The sequence below is a fragment of the Rhinoderma darwinii genome, chromosome 3 (genome assembly GCF_050947455.1).
Source record: "Rhinoderma darwinii isolate aRhiDar2 chromosome 3, aRhiDar2.hap1, whole genome shotgun sequence".
Classification (NCBI taxonomy): Eukaryota; Metazoa; Chordata; class Amphibia; order Anura; family Rhinodermatidae; genus Rhinoderma; species Rhinoderma darwinii.
In genome coordinates, this window is record NC_134689.1 from 250,321,709 (window position 1) to 250,343,543 (window position 21,835).

Consider the following 21,835-nt stretch of genomic DNA (forward strand, 5'->3'; position numbering starts at 1 on the left):
GTATGAAATAAAAAAAACTTGTATGCCTTCTGTTCAACTTTTTCAGATTCCGACTGTCTCAATTCTGACAAGGAGACCAGAAAAACTCTTTAAAAGAGAGATTGAGAAATCATTACTTTTGGAGGAAGAATCATCTGGTGAGGAAAATTAACATGCACTTTTCATATATGTTATAACTCATGCTGAGCTACATTAGAGGTGCCTTTTTCATATTTAGATTCGTGGAATTTGAGTGAGTATATTAAAGATTTTTAATGGCACTTATAGTTTTAACACATGTTGCATGGTCTTCCAACTCCTACCGCTTTGCAGACTTTAATTTTAATATGAGACAGTCAATGATTTCATGTGATGCATTTTGGGGAACCGCTATAGTATTTTACAATTAAATAAGGTAGTGATAACCGTAAGCACCAAATGAAAGTACATCTGTTAATGCATACATATTATTTACGTTTCTTTCCCATAAATTAGTAGTTTGCAAAAACAAACTTTGAAATATATCTTTTGTAGAAATACCTAATTTCTCCATTTATTAGCTGCATCTTTCCGCCTATACTTGACAATTGCACTGTCTGTAACTGTTCAGACAAACTCTGTGCTTGTGAAAAACCACAACTTGCTTGCTGAAAGTATAATTTTCTAGAAAGTATTCGATTATATCACGCCAGTGCTTGTTATCATCACTGCTCAGTCTTTTGTGGTCTGATTCACGACATACCACAAATCGGGACTATTGACAAGTATGGTAGACAGGCTTCTAGTATTTGTCTTCTAAAGGAGCAGATAATTGTACACTGTATGGGGGCTGGAAGAATTTGGGGAGCTCCCCCAGGACACTGATCAGGACCCTTTTTTATTTTATCAGAAGTAGGCACAGAATTTTGGGCTGTGGGGACAGAGAGCAGTGCTTCTGAATGTGGCGGACCATCATAGCAGCTATTGTCCACCCTTTCTGGAGCTGATCTCAGAAAAAACAATTTGAGCCTTTAAAGGTACTAAAAAGTACAATCTACAGATGACATTGTGGTCAGAGATAGTTATTACTCCAGTCATCACATGATGTGTTTTTGTTTTTTTAAATTCACCAGGAGTTAAGCTTTAACCCCTTAATGACCGCCGATACGTCTTTTTACGGCGGTCATTAGTGGGCTTTATTCTAGAGCGCCGCCAAACTACGTCGCTGCATTAGAATAAAGTAAACAGAGCAGGGAGCCGTGAAATCTCCCTGCTCTCAGCTGCCAGAAGCAGCTGAGGGCTGGGAGCGTCCCTGCTCTGCCGGGTGAGATCGATATTAGTATCGATCTCACCTGTTTAACCCTTCAGATGCGGTGCACAATAGCGAGCACCGCATCTGAATGGTTTTGGAGAGAGGGAGGGAGCTCCCTCTCATCTCACTGACACCCGGCGATAAAATCGCCGAGTGTCTGTGTCTTCTATGGCAGCCGGGGGTCTAATAAAGACCCCCAGGTCTGCCTGCAGCGAATGCCTGCTAGATCATGCCGCAGGCATGACCTAGCAGATGCCTGTCCGTTTTAAACGGACAGGCAGTAATACACTGCAATACAAAAGTATTGCAGTGTATTATAATAGCCATCGGATGATAGGGAAGTCCCCTAGTGGGACTAGTAAAAAAGTAAAAAAAGTTTAATAAAGTTAATTAAAAAAAAAAGTGAAAAAAAAAAAATGAAAAACCCAGCTTTTCCCCTTACAAAATGCTTTACTATTAAAAAAAACTACAATAAAGCAAAAAAGTTACACATATTTGGTATCGCCGCGTCCGTAACGACCCCGACTATAAAGCTGTTACATTATTTAACCCGCACTGTGAACGCCGTAAAAAATAAAATAAAAAACAATGGAAAAATTGCTGTTTTCTGTTAATCCTGACTTAAAAAAAATGTGATAGAAAGTGATCAAAAAGTCGCATCTACTCTCAAATGGTACCAATAAAAACTGCAAGTCGTCCCGCAAAAAACAAGACCTTATACAGCTATGCCGACGCAAAAATAAAAAAGTTACAGCTCTTCGAATGTGACAATGGAAAAATCTAAAAAATGGCTTGGACATTAGGGCCCAGAATGCCAGCAGGGGGAAGGGGTTAAATTAAAGAGGACCTATTGGTTTTAACACTAAAGATCTCTTTCTAATAAGTTAGAAAGCTAGCTAAATTAGTGTCATGGAAACGTGAGGTGTAAACCTAACTAATCTCCGTGTTCAGTTTAAAAGAAATGACTCACAGCCGGTTATTGTCTTGTTTATCCCTACCGAGAATACATGAAAAGCTGCCAATGCTTACAACACCCTTAATGAGAATATGGAAAGTTTTGCACATCGAAGGTTTACACATTTTGTTTGACCTTTCTAAAGGAGAACTGTTTCCTCTTTTGAAATGATGGCTTTAAAGTCTGTGTTGTGGGTTGTTTTTTTTGTGTGTTCTGGTTGGACATGTATTGGAATCTTGCTTCTTAGCACTTCCTGGATTGTAGGGTCAGCAATTTCTGTTCAATTAGATGGATGGGTCAAGCATAGGAAATATATATTTTTTCTTGCTGTACTTTTTATTTTTATCTTTGGAAGTCATATCATTTTTTAATGAAAAGAGAAAAAGACAGTACAAACAAGGTACGTAGAAGCATACTTAGTGCACATAGAATAATTTAGCAGAATATAGATTACAGTATCATACAGCCCCATGAGCTGGGCCTACTTGTAAATCTCAAAACAAAAGTGGCAAAAAAAAATTACTAGTCAGAGCATGTCAACGTAGAAAAGAAAAAAGACAGGGCACAAGAGAAAAAAAAAGTTACAATCTTTAGCTTTAGAGAAAAAAAGAGGAAAGAAAAAAAAAAATAATAATAATTAGGGGAAAATTTATGTAATGGACCCTCTTTTCAAGCATTTCAGGTATTAAACGGAATGTATTATAGGAAAATTGTATTTATTTAAATCTTTCTTATTTATTCTAGGCCGCCGCTCGGTCATGTGACCCGCACTCTGACACCCTGCATCCTATATTGTCTGCTGTCTGGACCGGAATTCAATCTGTCTGCTAGTCTATGAGAGCCGCAACGTGAGTCTCATAGACTTGCATAGAGTGACTAAACTCTGGTCCACACGGCAGACGCTGTAGGATTTGGATGGTCCGAGTGCAGGTCATGTGACTGAACCGCATCCTGGACCTCAGTGGCTAACGTTAAAATAAAGTACCCAGTTAGAGGATTACTAGAACTGCCTTTGACCTAATCAAGTTTACAAATGGAGGGGGGTTCAAGAGTGCTTTTTAAAGTCGTGTGACAGCTCTATTATACTACTGAAAGTCTATACAAGGCAGGGATAGCCAGACAGATAGGGCTCCATATGCATGTCCACTGCCACTTTCTGGTCTAAGGAGTAGAGGCAGTACTCAGTCATTTGTCTTTGTCATAGTACGAGTACTCACATAAAGGAAAGCATTGTAGTCTGCGGGATGTTGCTAATTGATCCTCCTGTGGCTAAGCAATAAGCCGAGAGCATTAAAAATATTTGAAAAAAATTCACAACCCCACCAAATACAGTTCCTGTGAAAGTATTCATCCCCTTGGTGGTTTTCTTTTTTTGTTGCATTGAAACCTGGAATTAAAATGGGTTTTACATTTGATTTTATGTAATGGACCTGACTACATAGTCCAAATTGTTACAGTGGAATGAAAAAATACCTTATTTAAAAAAATTAAAAAAACCTGAAAAGTTGTGAGGAGTTCATATGTATTTCCCTTTGCTATCAAACCCCTAAATAGTATCTGGTCAAATCAATTTAAAGGGGTATTCCCAAAATCACAAATTATCACCTATCCACAGGAGAGGTGATAATTTAATGATCGATGGGGGTCTCAACGCTGGGGCCCCCACCGATTGTGAGAAAAAGGGTCCCAAACCCCCATATCCTCCTCACTGCACTCCCCGCAGTGAGGAGGAGCTTGAATGGAGAGGCTTTTAACATGCACTTGCTGGTTCATTCACGGTCTAGGGGAATGATGGTAACAGCTGAGCGTTGTACTCAGCTGTTTCCATCATTCACATAGACCGTGAATGAACCAGCAAGTGCATGTTTAACCGCTGTTTCATTCAATGTCCTACTCTCTGCAGTTGAGCAGTGAGGACGGTCTTGGGGTTTCAGGACTCCTGTTCTCACCATCAGAAAATAGGATAGGTGATAATTTATGATTTTGGTAATATCCCTTTAACTTCAGAAGTCACATAATTGATTTCCCACAAGGGGACCTTATTCAACTAAAGTGTCACATGTCCGTACAAATACACCTGTTCTGAAAAGTTCTATTTCCCCAAGTGGCAGACTACCCAAACACATGGAAGAAGGTTCTCTGGTCAGATGAGGCTAAAATCGAACTTTTTAGCTGTCATTGGGAAATGTAGAAAGTTGGATTGTAGTAAATATAGGGCAATTCTTCAGGAAAACCTGTTTGTCTGCCAGAGATTTGAGACTGGGACGGAGGTTCACCTTCCAGCAGGACAATGAGCCTAAACATACAGCTAAAACTAAACTGGATGGTTTAAGGGGAAACATTTGTATGTCTTGGAATCACCTAGTCAAAGCCCAGACCTCGATCCAATAGAGAATCTGTGGCATGACTTGTAGACTGCTGTACATCAGCGCGACCCATCTGACATGAAGGAGTTGGGGCAGTTTTTCCTAAAAGAATTGGTAAAAATCCCAGTGTCTCGATATGCCAAACTAATAGAGACATAACCCGAGAGACTTGTATCTGTAATTGCAGCAAATGTGTGTCTCCATAAAGTATTGACTTCAAACGGGTAAATATTTATGCACATTAAAGTTCCCTCCTTTTTTTTTTTTTGTCTTGTTTTTATGTCATGGTATAAAAAAAATTAGCAACTTCAAAATTTGTAGGCATGTCGTGTAAACCAAATGGTACAAACCCCCAAAAAGTTAATTTTAAGTTTGCAGTGCAGAAAAACAACAAAGGGGTGAATAATTTCTCAAGGCACTATATGAAGCATAGTGCCCTACTCTTGCACCTCCAACATAGATCGTTGACTTGATACAGAAGATTGGGCTTGTTTTGGGTTGGAAAGCTGATACAGTAGTGTAGTTATTAAAGCCAAGAGACATTGGGCATCAGGAGACAATAAGTCAACTTCGGTGAAAGCAAGTCCTGCGTGTTAGAGACACGCAGGACCCGCAGTCACCGAAGCAGACACTCCCACTGACCTTATAGATTCAGGTTTCAGAGCAAGATACAGCTTCTATGCATCCAGGATATATAGAAGCTGTATCTTAAAAAGTAAAAAATGTTAATAAAAACATTTAAAAAGTTGCATTAACCCCTTCCAATCATGTAACTGTATGTGATCAGGGTTAAGGGGAAGTATGGAGCACGCTCACAGGCTAAGCGCGCTCCATACTCAGCGGGTGACAGCAGTTTTATACAGCCGACAACTCACTGCAACAGCCGGAATCAAAGATCAGTTTAACACCTTAAATGCCGTTGTCAATTGAATGAGGGGGCGCCCCCATCCATCGCGTCACCGGACGCGATCAAGATGGGTGACAATGGTTGTTATGGCAGCCTGGGGGCCTGATGAATGCCCCCAGGTCCGCCATCTTTGTACTCTGTCAGTATCACGATATACTGCAATACATTAGTATTGCAGTATATCATGCAAGCGATCCTTGTTCATGTCCCCTAGAGGGACTAATAAAAAAAAAAGTAAAAAACAGAGTTTTTTTTAATGTTCCCAAAAAAATAATATATATATATATATATATATATATATATATATATATATATATATATATATATATATATATATATATTAAAAAAAAACAACCTTTTCCTATTTTTCCTCTACATTAATGTAAAAAAGTCTGGACGATTACAATATAGTGTTATTTAACACGCACGGTGAGCGCCGTAAAATATAAAACTTTTAAAATGACAATCTCTGTTTTTTGCTCAACTTCGCTCTAAAATAAACGTAATTAAAAAGTGATCCAAAAACTGTATGTACCAAAAAATGGTACCGATAAAAACTACAGTTCGTCCCACAAAAAATGAGCCCTCACACCGCTCAATCCACGGAAAAATAAGAATGTTATGGCTCTCAGAATGTGGTGAAGCTAAAAATTTTTTTTTTTTAACAAAGTGTTTTTTTTTGTTTGTTTTTTTTAAAGTAGTAAAATATAAAAAGAAACTATAAAAATTTGGTATCCCCGTAATCGTATTGAGCCACAGAATAAAGTTAAGTTGTCATTTTTACCGCATGGTGAAAGCCGTAAAAATGAAACACAAAAAACAATGGAGGAATCAGTTTTTTTTCCCATTTCAGCCCGCAAATCATATATTTTTTTTAAGTTTCCCATCACGTTACAAGGTACTTTAAATGCTACGAATAGAAACTACAACTCCTCCCGCAAAAAATAAGCGCTTACACCACTCAATTGACAGAAAAATAAGAGTTATGGCTCATGGAAGGCGGGGAGTGAAAAATGAAAAATCAATAAATGGCCTGTTTTAGTAAAACAGTCGTCAAAGCTGTATATATCCTTTAACCCCTTAATGACCAGCCTATTTTAAACCTGAATGACCAGGCCATTTTTTACGTTTTTCCATCGTCTCATTCCAAGAGCTATAACTTTTTTTTTTTTTTTGCGTCGACATAGCTGTATAAGGTCTTGTTTTTTGCGGGACAAGTTGTATTTTTTAATAGCACCATTTTGAGGTACATAGATTTTATTGATTAACTTTTATTAACTTTTTTTTGGGGGGGAATAGAAAAAAACCTGAAATTTCGCCACCCTTTTTTGCGACCTTAATCTACGCCGTTTACCGTGTGGTATAAATAACAATAACTTTATTCAGTGGGTTGTTACGGTTGCAACGATACCAAATTTGTTTTTGTATGTTTTACTACTTTTACACCGTAAAAACGCTTTTTTCAAGTTTATTTGTTTTTGTGTCTCCATGTTTGAAGAGCCATAACTTTTTTTATTGTTCCGCCGATGCGGTTGTATGAGGGCTTTTTTTTGCGGGAAGACTTGTAGTTTTTATTGGTACCAGTTTGGAGTAGATGCGACTTTTTGATCACTTTTTAGCAAATTTTTTTGTAAGTCAGGATTCACAGAAAACAATTTTTCCATTGTTTATTTGATTTTTTTGATGCCGTTCACCGTGCGGGTTAAATAATGTAATAGCTTTATAGTCAGGGTCGTTACGGACGTGGCGATACCAAATATGTGTAACTTTTTTGCTTCATTTTGTTTTTTTTCAATAGTAAAGCAGTTTGTAAGGGAAAAAAGTGGGTTATTCATTTTTTTTATCACATTTTTTTTATTAACATTATTAAACTTTTTTTTTTACTTTTTTACTAGTCCCACTAGGGGACTTTAATATGCGATCCTCCGATCGCTATTATAATACACTGCAATACTTTTGTATTGCAGTGTATTACTGCCTGTCCGTTTAAAACGGACAGGCATCTGCTAGGTCATGCCTCCGGCATCACCTAGCAGGCATTCACTACAGGCAGACCTGGGGGCCTTTATTAGGCCCACAGCTGCCATTGGAGACACAGACACTCAGCGATCTTATCGCCGGGTGTCAATGAGATGAGAGGGAACTCCCTCCCTCTCTCCAAAACCACTCCGATGCGGTGCTCGCTATTGAGCACTGCATCTGAGGGGTTAAATGGGTGAGATGGATACTTATATCGATCTCACCTGTTCGAGCAGGGATGCCCCCAGCCCTCAGCTACATCTGGTAGCTGAGAGCAGGGAGATTTAACGGCTCCCTGCTCTGTTTATTCTGATGCAGCGCCGTAAAAAGGCTTATGCATCAGAATAAAGCCCATTAGTGGCCGCCGTGAAAAGGCATATTGGCAGTCACTAATGGTTTAAAGGCTATGTACACCTCTGAGGGCATTTTTTTTTCTTTTTAATAAATAAGATTAGTCAGTGTGATTAGTGTAACTTTGTAAATAGTTTTTATAAAAAATTATTTTTTCTTTTGGAGGTACAGTTTCTCTGTATTCTCTATACAGAACAGTTGTATAGTTCGCTTTACACTGAATCTGTCAGTCCCGTGAACCTGACTGGTTCAGTGTCGGTGGGTCCTGCGTGTCTCTGACACGTAGGATCCACCTGTAAACGATCACATCTTCATAACTTCTATGTGATCGATAACCGGTGGATCTGACCGGCAGGACCCGCTGACATTGAATCCGTCAAGTCTGCGGGACTGACTTATTCAGTGTAAAGTAAACAATCCAGCTGTTCTGTATAGAAAATACTGAACATCTGTATCTCCAAAGTAAAACTATTTCTACTAAAAACTATTTACAAAGTTACACTAAATGCACTAACTAATCTATTTACAAAAAAATAAAATTATATATATATATATCAGAAAAAGAATGGCGACCGCATACTGCGACACTGCCACCTAAACCACTAAATATAAATAAATATGCACTAAAGCTAAATCTACTTATAGTAGGGAGGTTCTTAGTGCACATTTTGATCAAAAAGTGTTTGCCCCCCTGCCATGACAAGGCGACCTCTGTAAGGTGGGAAATTACTCTGTACACACACCCAGAACTGGGACTAAGCCTACATATATACCCGGGGATGGTAGGATCCAGCATTGAACTAATTAAAATCACCCAGGGCAGAATGGGAGGAGTGCAAGAACAAAAATGGAGGCAGTCACTAACCCCACATATATGGATCACATAAACAACAAAATATATACCCTCAAAGGTGTGCATAGCCTTTAACCCCTTCCCACACCTTGAAGTAACTGTACGTCAATGTGTGCAGTAAGTTTGCGCACCTTGACGTGCAGTTACGTCTGTGCTTTGACAGTTAACCGCCGCGCGGCGCTACACCGCAGCGGCGGTTAACTGTGCAGGGCGTCTGTCCTGCATTCCCCGTTGCCGATCAGCGGCCTATCGCCGCTGATTTCGGCAGTTAACCCCTTAATTGCAGCGTTCGATTTGAACGCCACAATTAAGGTGTTTAGCGCCGATCAGCAGCCCCCATGTGAAATCACGGGGGCTGGCGATCGCACCCATGGCAACCGGACTCCAGACAGTGGCTTCCGGGTTGCCATGTACAGAAGCCTATGAGGACCACCCGGAGGGTGGTCGTCGTAGGCTTCCGGTCAGTGTGACTGTTACGTCACACTGACAGTTGGAATGCATTACACTACGTGTGTAGTGTAATGTGTTCCAGCAGCGATCAGAGCTGCAAGTCTAAGTGTCCCCTAGTGGGACAAGTGAAAAAAGTAATAAAAAGAATAAAAATGTTTTAAAAAAAGTGTAAAAATAAAAGTTAGAAGTGACATAAACATGAACTGCTTTTTTTCCTATAATAAGTCTTTTATTATAGGAAAAAAAATGAACACGTAAAAAAAAAGTACACATTTGGTATCACCGCGTTCGTAACGACCCCAACTATAAAACTATAATATTATTTTTCCTGCACGGTGAACACCGCAAAAAAATAAATGAAAAACAAAGCGAGAATCACTATTTTTTGGTCACCAGGCCTCCCAAAATATACAATAAAAAGTGATCAAAAAGTCGCATGTACGCCAAAATTGTACCGATACAAACTACAACCCGTCCCGCAAAAAACAAGCCCTTACACAGCTTTTTTGACTGAAAAATAAAAAAGTTACAGCTCTCAGAATATGGTGACACAGAAAATAAATTATTTTCTAAATAAGTTATTTTATTGCGCAAACGCTGCAAAACATTAAAAAACCTATATACAGGGTGGGCCATTTATATGGATACACCTAAATAAAATGGGAATGATTGGTGATATTAACTTCCTGTTTGTGGCACATTAGTATATGGGAGGGGGGAAACTTTTCAAGCTGGGTGTTGACCATGGCGGCCATTTTGAAGTCAGACATTTTGTATCCAACTTCAGTTTTTTCAATGGGAAGAGGGTCATGTGACACATCAAACTTATCGAGAATTTCACAAGAAAAACAATGGTGTGCTTGGTTTTAACGTTACTTTATTCTTTCATGAGTTATTTACAAGTTTCTGACCACTTATAAAATGTGTTCAAAGTGCTGCCCATTGTGTTGGATTGTCAATGCAACCCTCTTCTCCCACTCTTCACACACTGATAGCAACACCGCAGAAGAAATGCTAGCACAGGCTTCCAGTATCCGTCGTTTCAGTTGCTGCACATCTCGTATCTTCACAGCATAGACAATTGCCTTCAGATGACCCCAAAGATAAAAGTCTAATGGGGTCAGATCGGGAGGCATTTCTTCTGCGGTGTTGCTATCAGTGTGTGAAGAGTGGGAGAAGAGGGTTGCATTGACAATCCAACACAATGGGCAGCACTTTGAACACATTTTATAAGTGGTCAGAAACTTGTAAATAACTCATGAAAGAATAAAGTAACGTTAAAACCAAGCACACCATTGTTTTTCTTGTGAAATTCTCAATAAGTTTGATGTGTCACATGACCCTCTTCCCATTGAAAAAACTGGGTTGGATACAAAATGGCCAACTTCAAAATGGCCGCCATGGTCAACACCCAGCTTGAAAAGTTTTCCCCCTCCCATATACTAATGTGCCACAAACAGGAAGTTAATATCACCAACCATTCCCATTTTATTTAGGTGTATCCATATAAATGGCCCACCCTGTACATATGGTATCGCCGTAATCGTAGCGACCCGCAGAATAAAATATAACGGTCATTTATAGCCCAGGGTGAACTCTGTAAAAAAATAAATAAAAATCATTGTCAGATTTGATGGTATTTGGTCACCTTGCTTGCCGAAAAATGGAATAAAAAGTGATCAACAAAATCGCATGCACCCCAAAATGGTACCAATGAAAATTACAGATTGTCCCGCAACAAATAAGCCCTCACGCAGCTCCGGTGGTGAAAAAATAAAAAAAGTTCCAGCTCCCAGAATATGGCGATGCAAAATGTGCAGAGCGTTCCAAAAGCGGATAAGATCGGGCGCCATTTATAATATAAGTGCAACACTGGCCACATATCTGCGGATTATTATTTATTTACCCCATTATTATACCCTCTTATTATGCCCTAATGTACTCTGCCCAACCTACATTTGCCCCCACATTATAAACTGAAATACCAGCAAAACGCCAGAGCTACTACCAAGCAAAATCTGCGCTACAAAAGCCAAATGGCGTCCCTCCCTTCTGAGCCCTACAGCGTGCCCAAACAGCCGTTTACGTCCACCGATATGGCATCGCCATACCCGGGAGAGCCCTGTTAATATTTTATTTGTGGTATTTGTGGCACAAACTGGGCACAACATATAGTGCACTAAAATGGCACATCAGTGGAAAATTGTAATTTTCACTTTCCACCATCGGCTGCGCATTAAACCCTTCGCGCACCATGACTTAATAGCATGTCGTGGTGTGGGGGGTGATATATGGAGCGTCTCATGCGCTGAGCCCGCGCCATACGCTGCGGGTGTCAGCTGTGTATTACAGCTGATACCCGGGACTAACGGACAGAAACAGCGATCGCGCTGTTACAGGAGCCTGTAAAAATCACAATATACTGCAATACATTAGTATTGCAGTGTATTCTACCAGTGATCTAACGATTGCTGGTTCAAGTCTCCCAGGGGGACTAATAAAATATGTAAAAACAAAAGTAAATGGTTATTATTAGTGGAAAAAATTAAATAAATATTTAAAGTCCAAAAATAAACCCTTTTCATATTTTTTCTCTAAAGTAATGTAAAAAAAATACACAAAATTGGTATCGCTGCGTCTGTAAAAGTCCAAGCTATTAGAATATAGCATTATTGAACTCGCATGGTGAACGCCGTGAAAAATAAAGAATTTTAAATGGCAAAATCGCAGTTTTTTGGTCACCTTCGCTGTACCAAAAAATTTAATAAGTGATGAAAGTCTTATGTACCAAAAAATGGTACCAATAAAAACTACAGCTCGTCCCGCAAAAAATAAGCCCCCACACCGCTCTATTGACGGAAAAATAAAGACGTTGTGGCTCTCGGAAAGCGGGGAGGAAAAACAAAAAAGAAAAAGCAAAACATGGATCAGTCCGGAAAGGGTTAATTTATTTTCTAATGAAAAAACATTTATGACCACATGTGAGGTATTGCCGTACTCGGGAGAAATTGCTTTACAAATGTTGGGGTGCATTTTCTCCTTTATCCTTTGTGAAATTGAGAAAATTCAACATTTTAGTGGAAATAATGTTGATATTAATTTTCACGGCCCAATTCTAATAAATACTGCAAAAGACATGTGGGGCCTAAATGCTCACTATACCCCTAGATAGATTCCTTAAGTGGTGTAGTTTCCCAAATGGGGTTACTTTTGGGAGGTTTCCACTGTTTTAGTACCTCAGGGGCTTTGCAAATTCGACATGACACCCAAAAACTATTCCAGCTAAATTTGAGCTCCAAAAGCCAAATGGTGCCCCTTCCCTTCTAAGCCCCGGTGTGGGTCCAAACAGCAGTTTATTACCACATATGGGGTATTTACGTAATCAGGAGAAATTGTTTTACAAATGTTGGGGTGCTTTTTCTCCTTTATTCCTTGTAAAAATTCGATTTTTACCTTTACAGACTAATTCCATTGACTTCAGCAAAACAACTGTGGGGTCAAAATGCTAACTTTACCCCTAGAAAAATTCCTTGAGGGGGTGTAGTTTCCAAAATGGGGTCACTATTGGGGGGTTTCCACGGTTTTCATCCCTCCAGTGCATTGCAAACGTGACACGGCACTGAAAACTATTCCAGCAAAATCAGAAATCCAAAATCCAAATGGTGCTCCTTCCCTTCTGAGGCCTGCTGTGGGTCCAAACAGCAGTTTATTACCACATATGGGGTATTGCTATAATCGTAGGAAATGGCTTTACATATGTTGGGGAGTTTTTTCTACTTTATTCATTGTAAATATTTACAATTTTTATGTTTTTTCACAAAAAAAGTAGATTTTCATCTTCACATACTAATTCAAATAAATTTAGCAAAAAAACTGTGGGTTCAAAATGCTAACTATACCCATAGATAAATTCCTTGAGGGGTATAGTTTCCAAAATGGGGTCACTTTTGGGGGGTCTTTACTGTTTTGGTACCACAAGACCTATTCAAACCTGACATGGTACCTAAAATAGATTCTAAAAAAAGGAGGCCCCAAAATCCACTAGTTGCTCCTTTGCTTCTGAGGCCGGTGTTTTAGTCCAGTACCGCACTAGAACCACATGTGGGATATTTCTAAAAACTGCAGAATCTGGGCAATAAATATTGAGTTGCGTTTCTCTGGTAAAACCTTCTGTGGTACAGAAAAAAATGTATTACAAATTAATTTTCGAAAAAAATAAATGACATTTGTAAAGTACACCTCTACTTTGCTTTAATTCCTGTGAAACGCCTAAAGGGTTGAAACACTTTCTGAATGCTGTTTTGGATACTTTGAGGGGTGCAGTTTTCAAAATGTGGTGATTTATGGGGACTTTCTAATATATAAGGCCCTCAAAGCCACTTCAGAACTGAACTGATCCCTGAAAAAATAGGCTTTTGAAATTTTCTTGAAAATATGAGTTATTTCTACTAAAGTTCTAAGCCTTGTAACGTCCTAGAAAAATAAAAGAATGTTCAAAAAACTATGCAAACATAAAGTAGACATATGGGAAATATAAAATAGTACCGTATTTTCCGGACTATAAGGCGCACCGGATTATAAGGCGCACTTTCTATGAGCGCCTTGTAAGCAATCATGTTTCATATATAAGGCGCACTGGATTATAAGGCGCAGCACATTACCGTTAAATAAACCATTGCTCAGACTGCAAGTCAAAATTTATTACACTTTTTAACAATAACTTGCAACTGGTTCAGCTGTAATTGCAAATCAAAACGTTAAGGGTATGTGCACACACACTAATTACGTCCGTAATTGACGGACGTATTTCGGCCGCAAGTCCCGGACCGAACAGTGCAAGGAGCCGGGCTCCTAGCATCATACTTATGTACGACGCTAGGAGTCCCTGCCTCGCTGCAGGACAACTGTCCCGTACTGTAAACATGATTATACTACGGGACAGTTGTCCTGCAGCAAGGCAGGGACTCCTAGCGTCGTACATAAGTATGATGCTAGGAGCCCGGCTCCTTGCACTGTGTTCGGTCCGGGACTTGCGGCCGAAATACGTCCGTCAATTACGGACGTAATTAGTGTGTGTGCACATACCCTTACCGTACTTTTTCAGTTCATTCCTCCACCAGAAATCCATCAAATCCGTCATCTTCAGTGTCGGAGTTGAACAGTTGGGCGATTTCGGCATCAAGCATGGGGTCCTCCTCTTCATTATCCGAGTCGGTTTCGTTGCTGCTGCTAGGCTCTTCAGTGGTGATTCCAGCCTTCCTGAAAGCTCGGATGACACTGGAGACTGATACATTCTTCCAGGCATCCACGATCCACTGGCACATAGTGGCATAACTCGCACGGCGTTGCCTCCCTGTTTTGGTGAATGTGTGGTCACCTTCTGTCATCCAATGCTCCCATGCAGCTCGCAATTTAACTTTAAATGACCTGTTGATGCTGATATCTAGCGGCTGGAGCTCTTTGGTTAATCCACCAGGGATGACAGCAAGCTCCGAATTAGTTTTCTTCACTTGGGCTTTGACAGTATCGGTCAAGTGGGCGCGCATCGAGTCACAGACCAATAGGGATGGGGATTTGTGAAAAAAGCCACCCGGTCTCTTGACGTAGACCTCCCTCAGCCACTCACTCATCTTCTCCTCATCCATCCAGCCCTTTGGGTTAGCCTTAATGATGACACCAGCAGGAAAATTTTCTTTAGGCAAAGTCTTCCTCTTGAAAATTACCATGGGTGGTAGTTTCTGGCCATTAGCCTGACAAGCGAGAACTACAGTGAAAGATGACTTCTCATTTCCTGTGGTACGTATAGATATCGTACTGGTCCCTGTTTTCTCAACAGTACGGTTTACGGGGATATCGAAAGTGAGGGGAACCTCATCCATGTTAATAATGTGTTCTGGCTGGATATTCTTTTCATTTATCTTGGTTATGCAGTAGGTGCGGAAAATGGCCAGCTTCTCTTCATAATCCTTTGGTAATTGCTGGCACACAGTAGTTCTGGTGCGAATGGAGAGATGACGCCTTTGCATGAAACGAAAGCACCATGAAGGACCTCCTCGAAAGTCCTTGATCTCCATGTCACGTGCTAAAGCAGTGGCTTTGAGTCTAATAGAGACAGTGGAGACGCTTCTACATGCGTTTCTCTGTTCCATAACCCACTGTTCTATTTTGTCCTCCAACTGTGGCCACCTTGCTTTGTTTCCTCGGAAACTCAGTTTGGTCTTCTTTACTTGGCGGAGGTCATCTTCTTGTTTTCTCCACTTACGCACCATGGATTCATTAATGTTGAATTCTCTTGCAGCTGCCCTATTTCCATGCTCTACTGCATAACTTATAGCTTTAAGCTTGAAACCTGCATCATAAGCATGTCTCTTAACAGGAGGCATTTTTTGGGGTAGTGGGTATAGTTAACGCTAAAGCAAAGATATATTGCAAGGATCCTACAGAGCTGTAAGTATCACTCAGTGTGGCTCCTGATTACGGTGGCCGTAATGCTCAATCCATTTATGGATACTGTAAAAACCCAAGTGAAGAATAAATTCATAGGCGCACGGGGGGGAGGAGCATGGTGTGTGCTGTGGTATGCCGCCGCCGACCCCTGCCGCCCACGATAGAGGTAAAGGATCCTGTATGAACCCCTCTCTTTACTGTCGGGTTCATATATAAGGCGCACCGGATTATAAGGCGCACTTTCTATTTCTGAGAAATTCTCAACATTTTATGTGCGCCTTATAGTCCGGAAAATACGGTAAGTATTTTGTGTGGTATTACTATCTGTTTTACAAATAGATGCATTTAAATTTAGAAAAATGCAAATTTTTGCTAATTTTCTCTAAATCTTGGTGTTTTTTACAAATAAATATTGAATTTATCGAACAAATTTTTTCCCTTACATAAAGTACAATATGTCACGAGAAAAGAATCTCAGAATCACTTGGATAGGCAAAAGCATTCTGGAGTTATTACCACATAAAGTGACACATGTCAGATTTGAAAAATCTGCTTCGTCCTGAAGGCCAAAACGGGCTCAGTCCTTGAAGGGGTTAAGTTTAAAATACTACAAGAAAATGTTTTTTCTTTTTGTTGTTTTCATTTAGACTCTGATGAAGAATTCTTTGATACAAGAGCTGATGTTTCATCCCCTGTTAAAACTAAATCCATCCAGAAAATTGCTACAGGACCTGATAAACCCACTCCAACTGGAGAAACCAGCCCTGAAGAACTCACTGATCTTCAACTCAAGTTTGAAATAAAAGAAGTAGGTATAGAATAGAATAAAGTATTCATTTCATATATTTTCTTTTTTTTTCTTATCACGCAAGCGGTCAGAATTTTTGCGTAAATTATCATGGTTTTATCTGCTTGAATCTTCTACCAACTAGGTTACTCTAGAACTGACTAAGCAGCAGGAGAAGCAGGAGAATACTATACTTCTTTTCAGTATACTGCAACTGGGAACTGAAGCCTGTGTTAAAACCTATGACCTCAGAGTTGTATCATACCTTAAGAAAATAACTTTAGACTACTATGATGTTTCAGGTAAGCTACATACTGTAAATTACCAATTTTATTTTCCAAGACCATGTTCAGCAATAAGTAATATATTTATTACAAATAAATGGATAAATTGACCCTATTTAAGGAGGACCTGTCACATCCTCTGACGTATAAAAACAGCTGCAGCGCTTACCAGCTGCTGTAGCGCTGATTGCAGCTCTGTTTTTTTCTTTTCCTGCTAGCCGCCCGCGTTTCTCTACAATTTGTCCCGTTTAGATTTGGTGACGTGTAAAATTAGACTGTCAAGTTAGCGGGTCTCAGCACTCAGTGTCTAGGACTGCCCACTTGACCTACAGGTCACCGAAACTAACGACAGGGGAACGCGGGCAGCTAACAGGAAACTAAATCCAGTGCTGCACTCAGTTATGCAGCCGCAAGTGAACTATCCGGCTGGATTTATATGCTAGAGGACGTGACCAGTCCTCCTTTTTAAGGACTAAGTTTCATGGCTATGTCCAATGCTAGAATTTCAGTTGCTCACAAACAATGATGGCAGCAATTAGGAAATTATTCTATTGCTTTTCCTGCCTGTGTGCTCAAAGAAGCTCTCCATAGTAAAAGTCCTTATGATGTCCTCTCTCAAGTAATAAGTTAATTTGTTTCCACGATAAATAGTGCCACATGCAAATCACATAATTTTTTTCATCATAGTTATGCCTTGAAGCTCCCTATAAGCAGCATAAGAAAATCCCTCCTTGAAACCTACATTTTACTGTTTTATAGTCAGTCGTTTAGAAGCTGAATGATGACTTTTGCAGGTTTCGCTGACTCCAGTTAAAAAAAAAAAAATCAGTACATACTATTAGGTTAGGGCTTCACGGTGACTTTTGATTGGGTGATGGACACACTATATTAATGATTTTCAGTGAAAGTCACATAGATGTTTCCCTATTGAGAAGTCAGAATTCTTGTGATTGTCGAGCGACTTCTCCCCTGTAGGTCATATTTGTGGTCACGTGGCTGTCGTAATAATCCATTTTTTTATAGCCACCCAAAAAGTTGCCATGAAGTGCTAGCCTAAATGTTTATTCTTCAAAATAGGTCATTAGGCAATTCTTTCCTAGAAAATGGCAGCACAGACCTCCCCTGGTTCATGATGTGCGCTGAGCAGAATGTTAATGCTCTGTGTCCCCTAGGCTCCTAAATTCCACGTGCGACCCTTGCTCTACCCTGTAGTGAAGGTGGGAGCCTAGCAGACAGTGTGCAGCTCTTTCTCCATTTAACTATGTTTTACTCCGTTTGCAGCATGAATCAGGGGATGTCCATTTATGTAAGGAATAACATTTATAACAAGTCCTGATGGCTTTTGGCTATTATTAGTTTGGGTTTATTTTCTCAAAACATTGATGTTGCTTTCCAAATTTCATTTATTTATATCTTTGGAAGAAGTAGCTGCAAGAAAATAGAATATTGTGTATACAGCCTTATAGAAAAATAAGTTTGACATGTTCATTTTATAAAAATTATTGTTTGACGTTGATCTGCCTTTTGCATTTTGGTGTTCCTGTACCTAACTTTGTTAAATCACATAAAGTAGGATTCTCTAACAGGCATTTTTATTTTTTTGAGGCTATTAAATGAAAATGTGTAGCATTGAAAGGGCTAGACTGCTACATATCTTTTTGTTTCATCTAAAAATAAAAAATGAGGGTTCATAATCTTTTAATGTCACAGGTCTCCTCAAACAGCCTCTTCATTTAATCAGCACTTCTGATACACAAGGCTTGGATCTGTTAGAAGTGGAATATATTAAGGTAAGAGCTATTGCAGACATATTACCTAAGCGCCTAACTGTTTACGGACCCTTCTTGTACTAATGGCACGTGAACATAAATCCAATGACGGGTCTTTGATGAATGTTAAAAAATCCATAGGGTGGTATCCAAAGAACACTGTCATCATTATGTTTGTAACAGAGTAATTGTGCGTAATTTGCTGTTATCACTCTCCTATTTTATTTTAGGCTAACAAAAATGGCCCCAATTTTCACACTACCTTTGAGCACACAGAACAAACGTTAAAGGTATAGTGCTGATTCTCTAAAATTTCTAAAAATAAATCTACCAACTCATGTCCTTTTTTTTGTGCATGTTCTACAAGGATTCACGAAACTATTTATTGCATTGGCACCAAAATGTTGTAAGGCAAGAATGTAGGCCATTCATTGACATCCTAAAGATGATTTAGGCTGAGTTTACTCGGGATGTGACATGTTCCTGTTTTTAAAGCATCTTCAGAAAATGACATTATTTAAATAGTTTTTATCAGAGACATATTTTTGTGATTATCCATGTAAAGAGAATCTTGAAATATTCCAGTTTTCTTACTAGCCACTATAGAAGACACAATAGGCTGACATTTTTTGTTTGCTGTAGCTCACATATCTGCTATACTGTGTAGAATGTGAGTCCTTTATCTCCCATTCATTGCAGCTGCCATAAAGGGCATACACCCTGCTGTACGGACTACAGAGGCAATACAAGAAGAACGTTTGTATGTCAAATATAGCTGCCTCCAGGGAAGATTTAAAAAAGAAAAAACAAAATCGCTACAACATTTAAATACAAAAGAACAAACACATTATTTCTCTTTTTCTTACGTATGAAATACAATAAATACAAGAGGTAGAACCATTGTTTATGGAATGTCTCCCCTCTAGACTTACAGCCCATAATGGGATTTCATTTTATTTTTTTCAATTTATTCTAATTCTATTCGGATTTTATTTTTTCACATTTGTGATATCTGGGTAATAATGCTTTTCCATGCTTGGATTTTTTTCTATCATGATTACAATGGTAATTTCCAATGTGGAAAGAATAGAAGTAACACACTAATAGATTTTCTGTACCACTATGTGATTTGAGAAAGTATTGCTGACTTCAGTTTTCCACCGCATACTCGTAGTCCTGCATTACACTTTTTGATAACTATTGGTTATGAAGATGTGTATAAACAACCCCTCGTTTCCACCAGGTCACCTTTTCATCCATGGACCTCCTGCTCCACTCTCAGGCTTTGCTATCTGCTATCAGCTTCATAACAGCAGCCATTCCCAGCATTGCCGATAAGACAGAGGTTGCCTCTGTACAGAAGCAACAGGACAAAGGGACTTTTGTTAAGAAAGGTAAAACCCAAGATAAATATTGGTTGAGTGCGTAAATCTGCTTATGTCATGATGGGGCGTATAAACCTTAATAAACTTTATCATGCCGTGTCCTACATCTAAATGTGAAAACCTATTTAACTCTTTCAGCCTGTAGGGTTGTATACCTTTAAACTCAACAATGGATTAAAGTTTTTTTATAGTGTTAAAAAGGATTGTTGGCTAGCTTGGCAAAACTATAATATGTCCATTTAAAGACTTTTTAATTTGAGGTTCATGACCGGTCATTTCTTTTCGGCCTCATACAGCATTTAATCACCAAGTTCTGTGTAAGTCAATGTGCGAATTAACTATTTTTTTCATGTGTTAGTCTGTCAGATTAATAGTTTAAATTTATAATGGATTCTTCTGGGCAAACCTAGATCTCCTATTAGGACTCTCCTTATGCCAACTGTGTAGGTGGAGGACAAATGCTTATGACGCATGCTATTAAAAAAGAATTATGATTTTTATTTGATTTATCATTTATTTTTTTTCCTCAAGCAACAAAAGCCTCCAAAGAGAAGGACTTAATCGCCTTCAAACTGTTTGTTAAGCTGGCTTCTTTCAGTATGAATATGTGGGATGAGAACAATCATATCGCTGAAATCAAAATATTCGGTATGTTGGCAATCCTTCTGTGAGCAATCTGATACAGGCTTGTAAAATAACCACTATCGTTTCTTCATAAAATAGGTGCACAATTCATTGTCATAATTGGTAAATCATTAGGCCAAATATTTTTTCAATGTACTTTTTTTTTTTTACATTTTTAAATGCTATCCACCTTTACATGATCTGATAACTGCTGTAAGATGAAACCGCATTCGAAATAGTGCCATTCTTTTTATTCTTTTTTTTTTTTTATACTAAAAGTGATTTAAACTTTACAAAATTTGTAATCAACATTGATAGCATCGGCAAGCTTCTTGATCGGAATAATAGGCTGCTTATTTCTTCAGCATATGTCCAAGGTTTGCATCTTATGCCTGTGGTGGAAGCAGAGACACAGTCTTTGGGCTCATCCACACGCCGTGGAATTGCTGCATTTAAAAACGCAGCAGAATACACTAGCAGCAAAGTGGATGAGATTTAAAAAATCTCATCTACACACTACACACCTGCGGTGCATATTTTTCGGACTGCAGCATGTCAATTCCTGCTGCGGATTGTGGACTGAATTGCTGCGTTATTCAGTGTAGATGTCACCATGACCAGCATTGACAAAAACGCAGCAAAATACGCACCATTTTCTGATGTAAAAAAACGCAGGAAATGGTGCATTTTTGCCGCAGTGGAATGTCTGTGTTTTTCAACTGAATTGCTGCAGACATTTTCTGCAGCAATTCTGTTATGTGTGGCAAGCCCTATCTGTGCGAATGTTCTCTAGCACGAATATGGACTACTGGTATTTGCCTTCACTACAGTTTCTTTAGAAAACCATATGGTTTGTACTTTTTTATGATACCATTGCGGGTTAAGATCTCCTGCAAAACCAAATAAATGTGGGAAGCGGTCACAAACAGACTGGTTCAACATCATACTGTCCATATAGAAAGCTATATAGAAAAGTACTTCTGTTACAGTGAGAAATGGGAACTGCATGATTTTCTATAGGGATACAAAACTTTGCTGATAAAAACTAAATAGCCCGCTTTCTCCCTCAAGTCAACTGTAGTCTGCTAACTCCGGCAGTACCACAGACAGTGAATGGAGCGGCAGTGCGCATGCGTGACCTGCCGCTCCATTCATTAATCGAAAAATCCGCCTGGAAAAGAAATCCTTAAAATTTCGGCTAGACTAGCCAATATATATATGACACCAGGTGTGTCAATTGTGAATGCACACTATTGCTATAGATGCTGTGCTGTTATTTATGAGTGTAAATACACTACTTCTATGTGCTGTTGCTCAATTCAGAGTGAATACTGTGTCTTAGGTGTTGCTTTGTCGCTATTGAGTATG

The 21,835-nt window shown here is 39.1% G+C and overlaps 1 protein-coding gene across 6 annotated transcripts in view; it reads left to right on the forward strand.

Moving 5' to 3' along the window:
- Positions 1–21,835, forward strand: part of VPS13C (vacuolar protein sorting 13 homolog C) — a 396,337-nt gene that overhangs the window by 174,776 nt on the left and 199,726 nt on the right. For all 6 annotated transcript variants that reach the window (XM_075857708.1, XM_075857702.1, XM_075857703.1 and 3 more), the window contains 7 exons: positions 47–137; positions 16,266–16,426; positions 16,551–16,707; positions 18,400–18,479; positions 18,689–18,748; positions 19,702–19,852; positions 20,375–20,491. In XM_075857708.1, the coding sequence (XP_075713823.1) occupies positions 47–137; positions 16,266–16,426; positions 16,551–16,707; positions 18,400–18,479; positions 18,689–18,748; positions 19,702–19,852; positions 20,375–20,491 (817 nt within the window). The remainder of the gene's footprint in view (positions 1–46; positions 138–16,265; positions 16,427–16,550; positions 16,708–18,399; positions 18,480–18,688; positions 18,749–19,701; positions 19,853–20,374; positions 20,492–21,835) is intronic.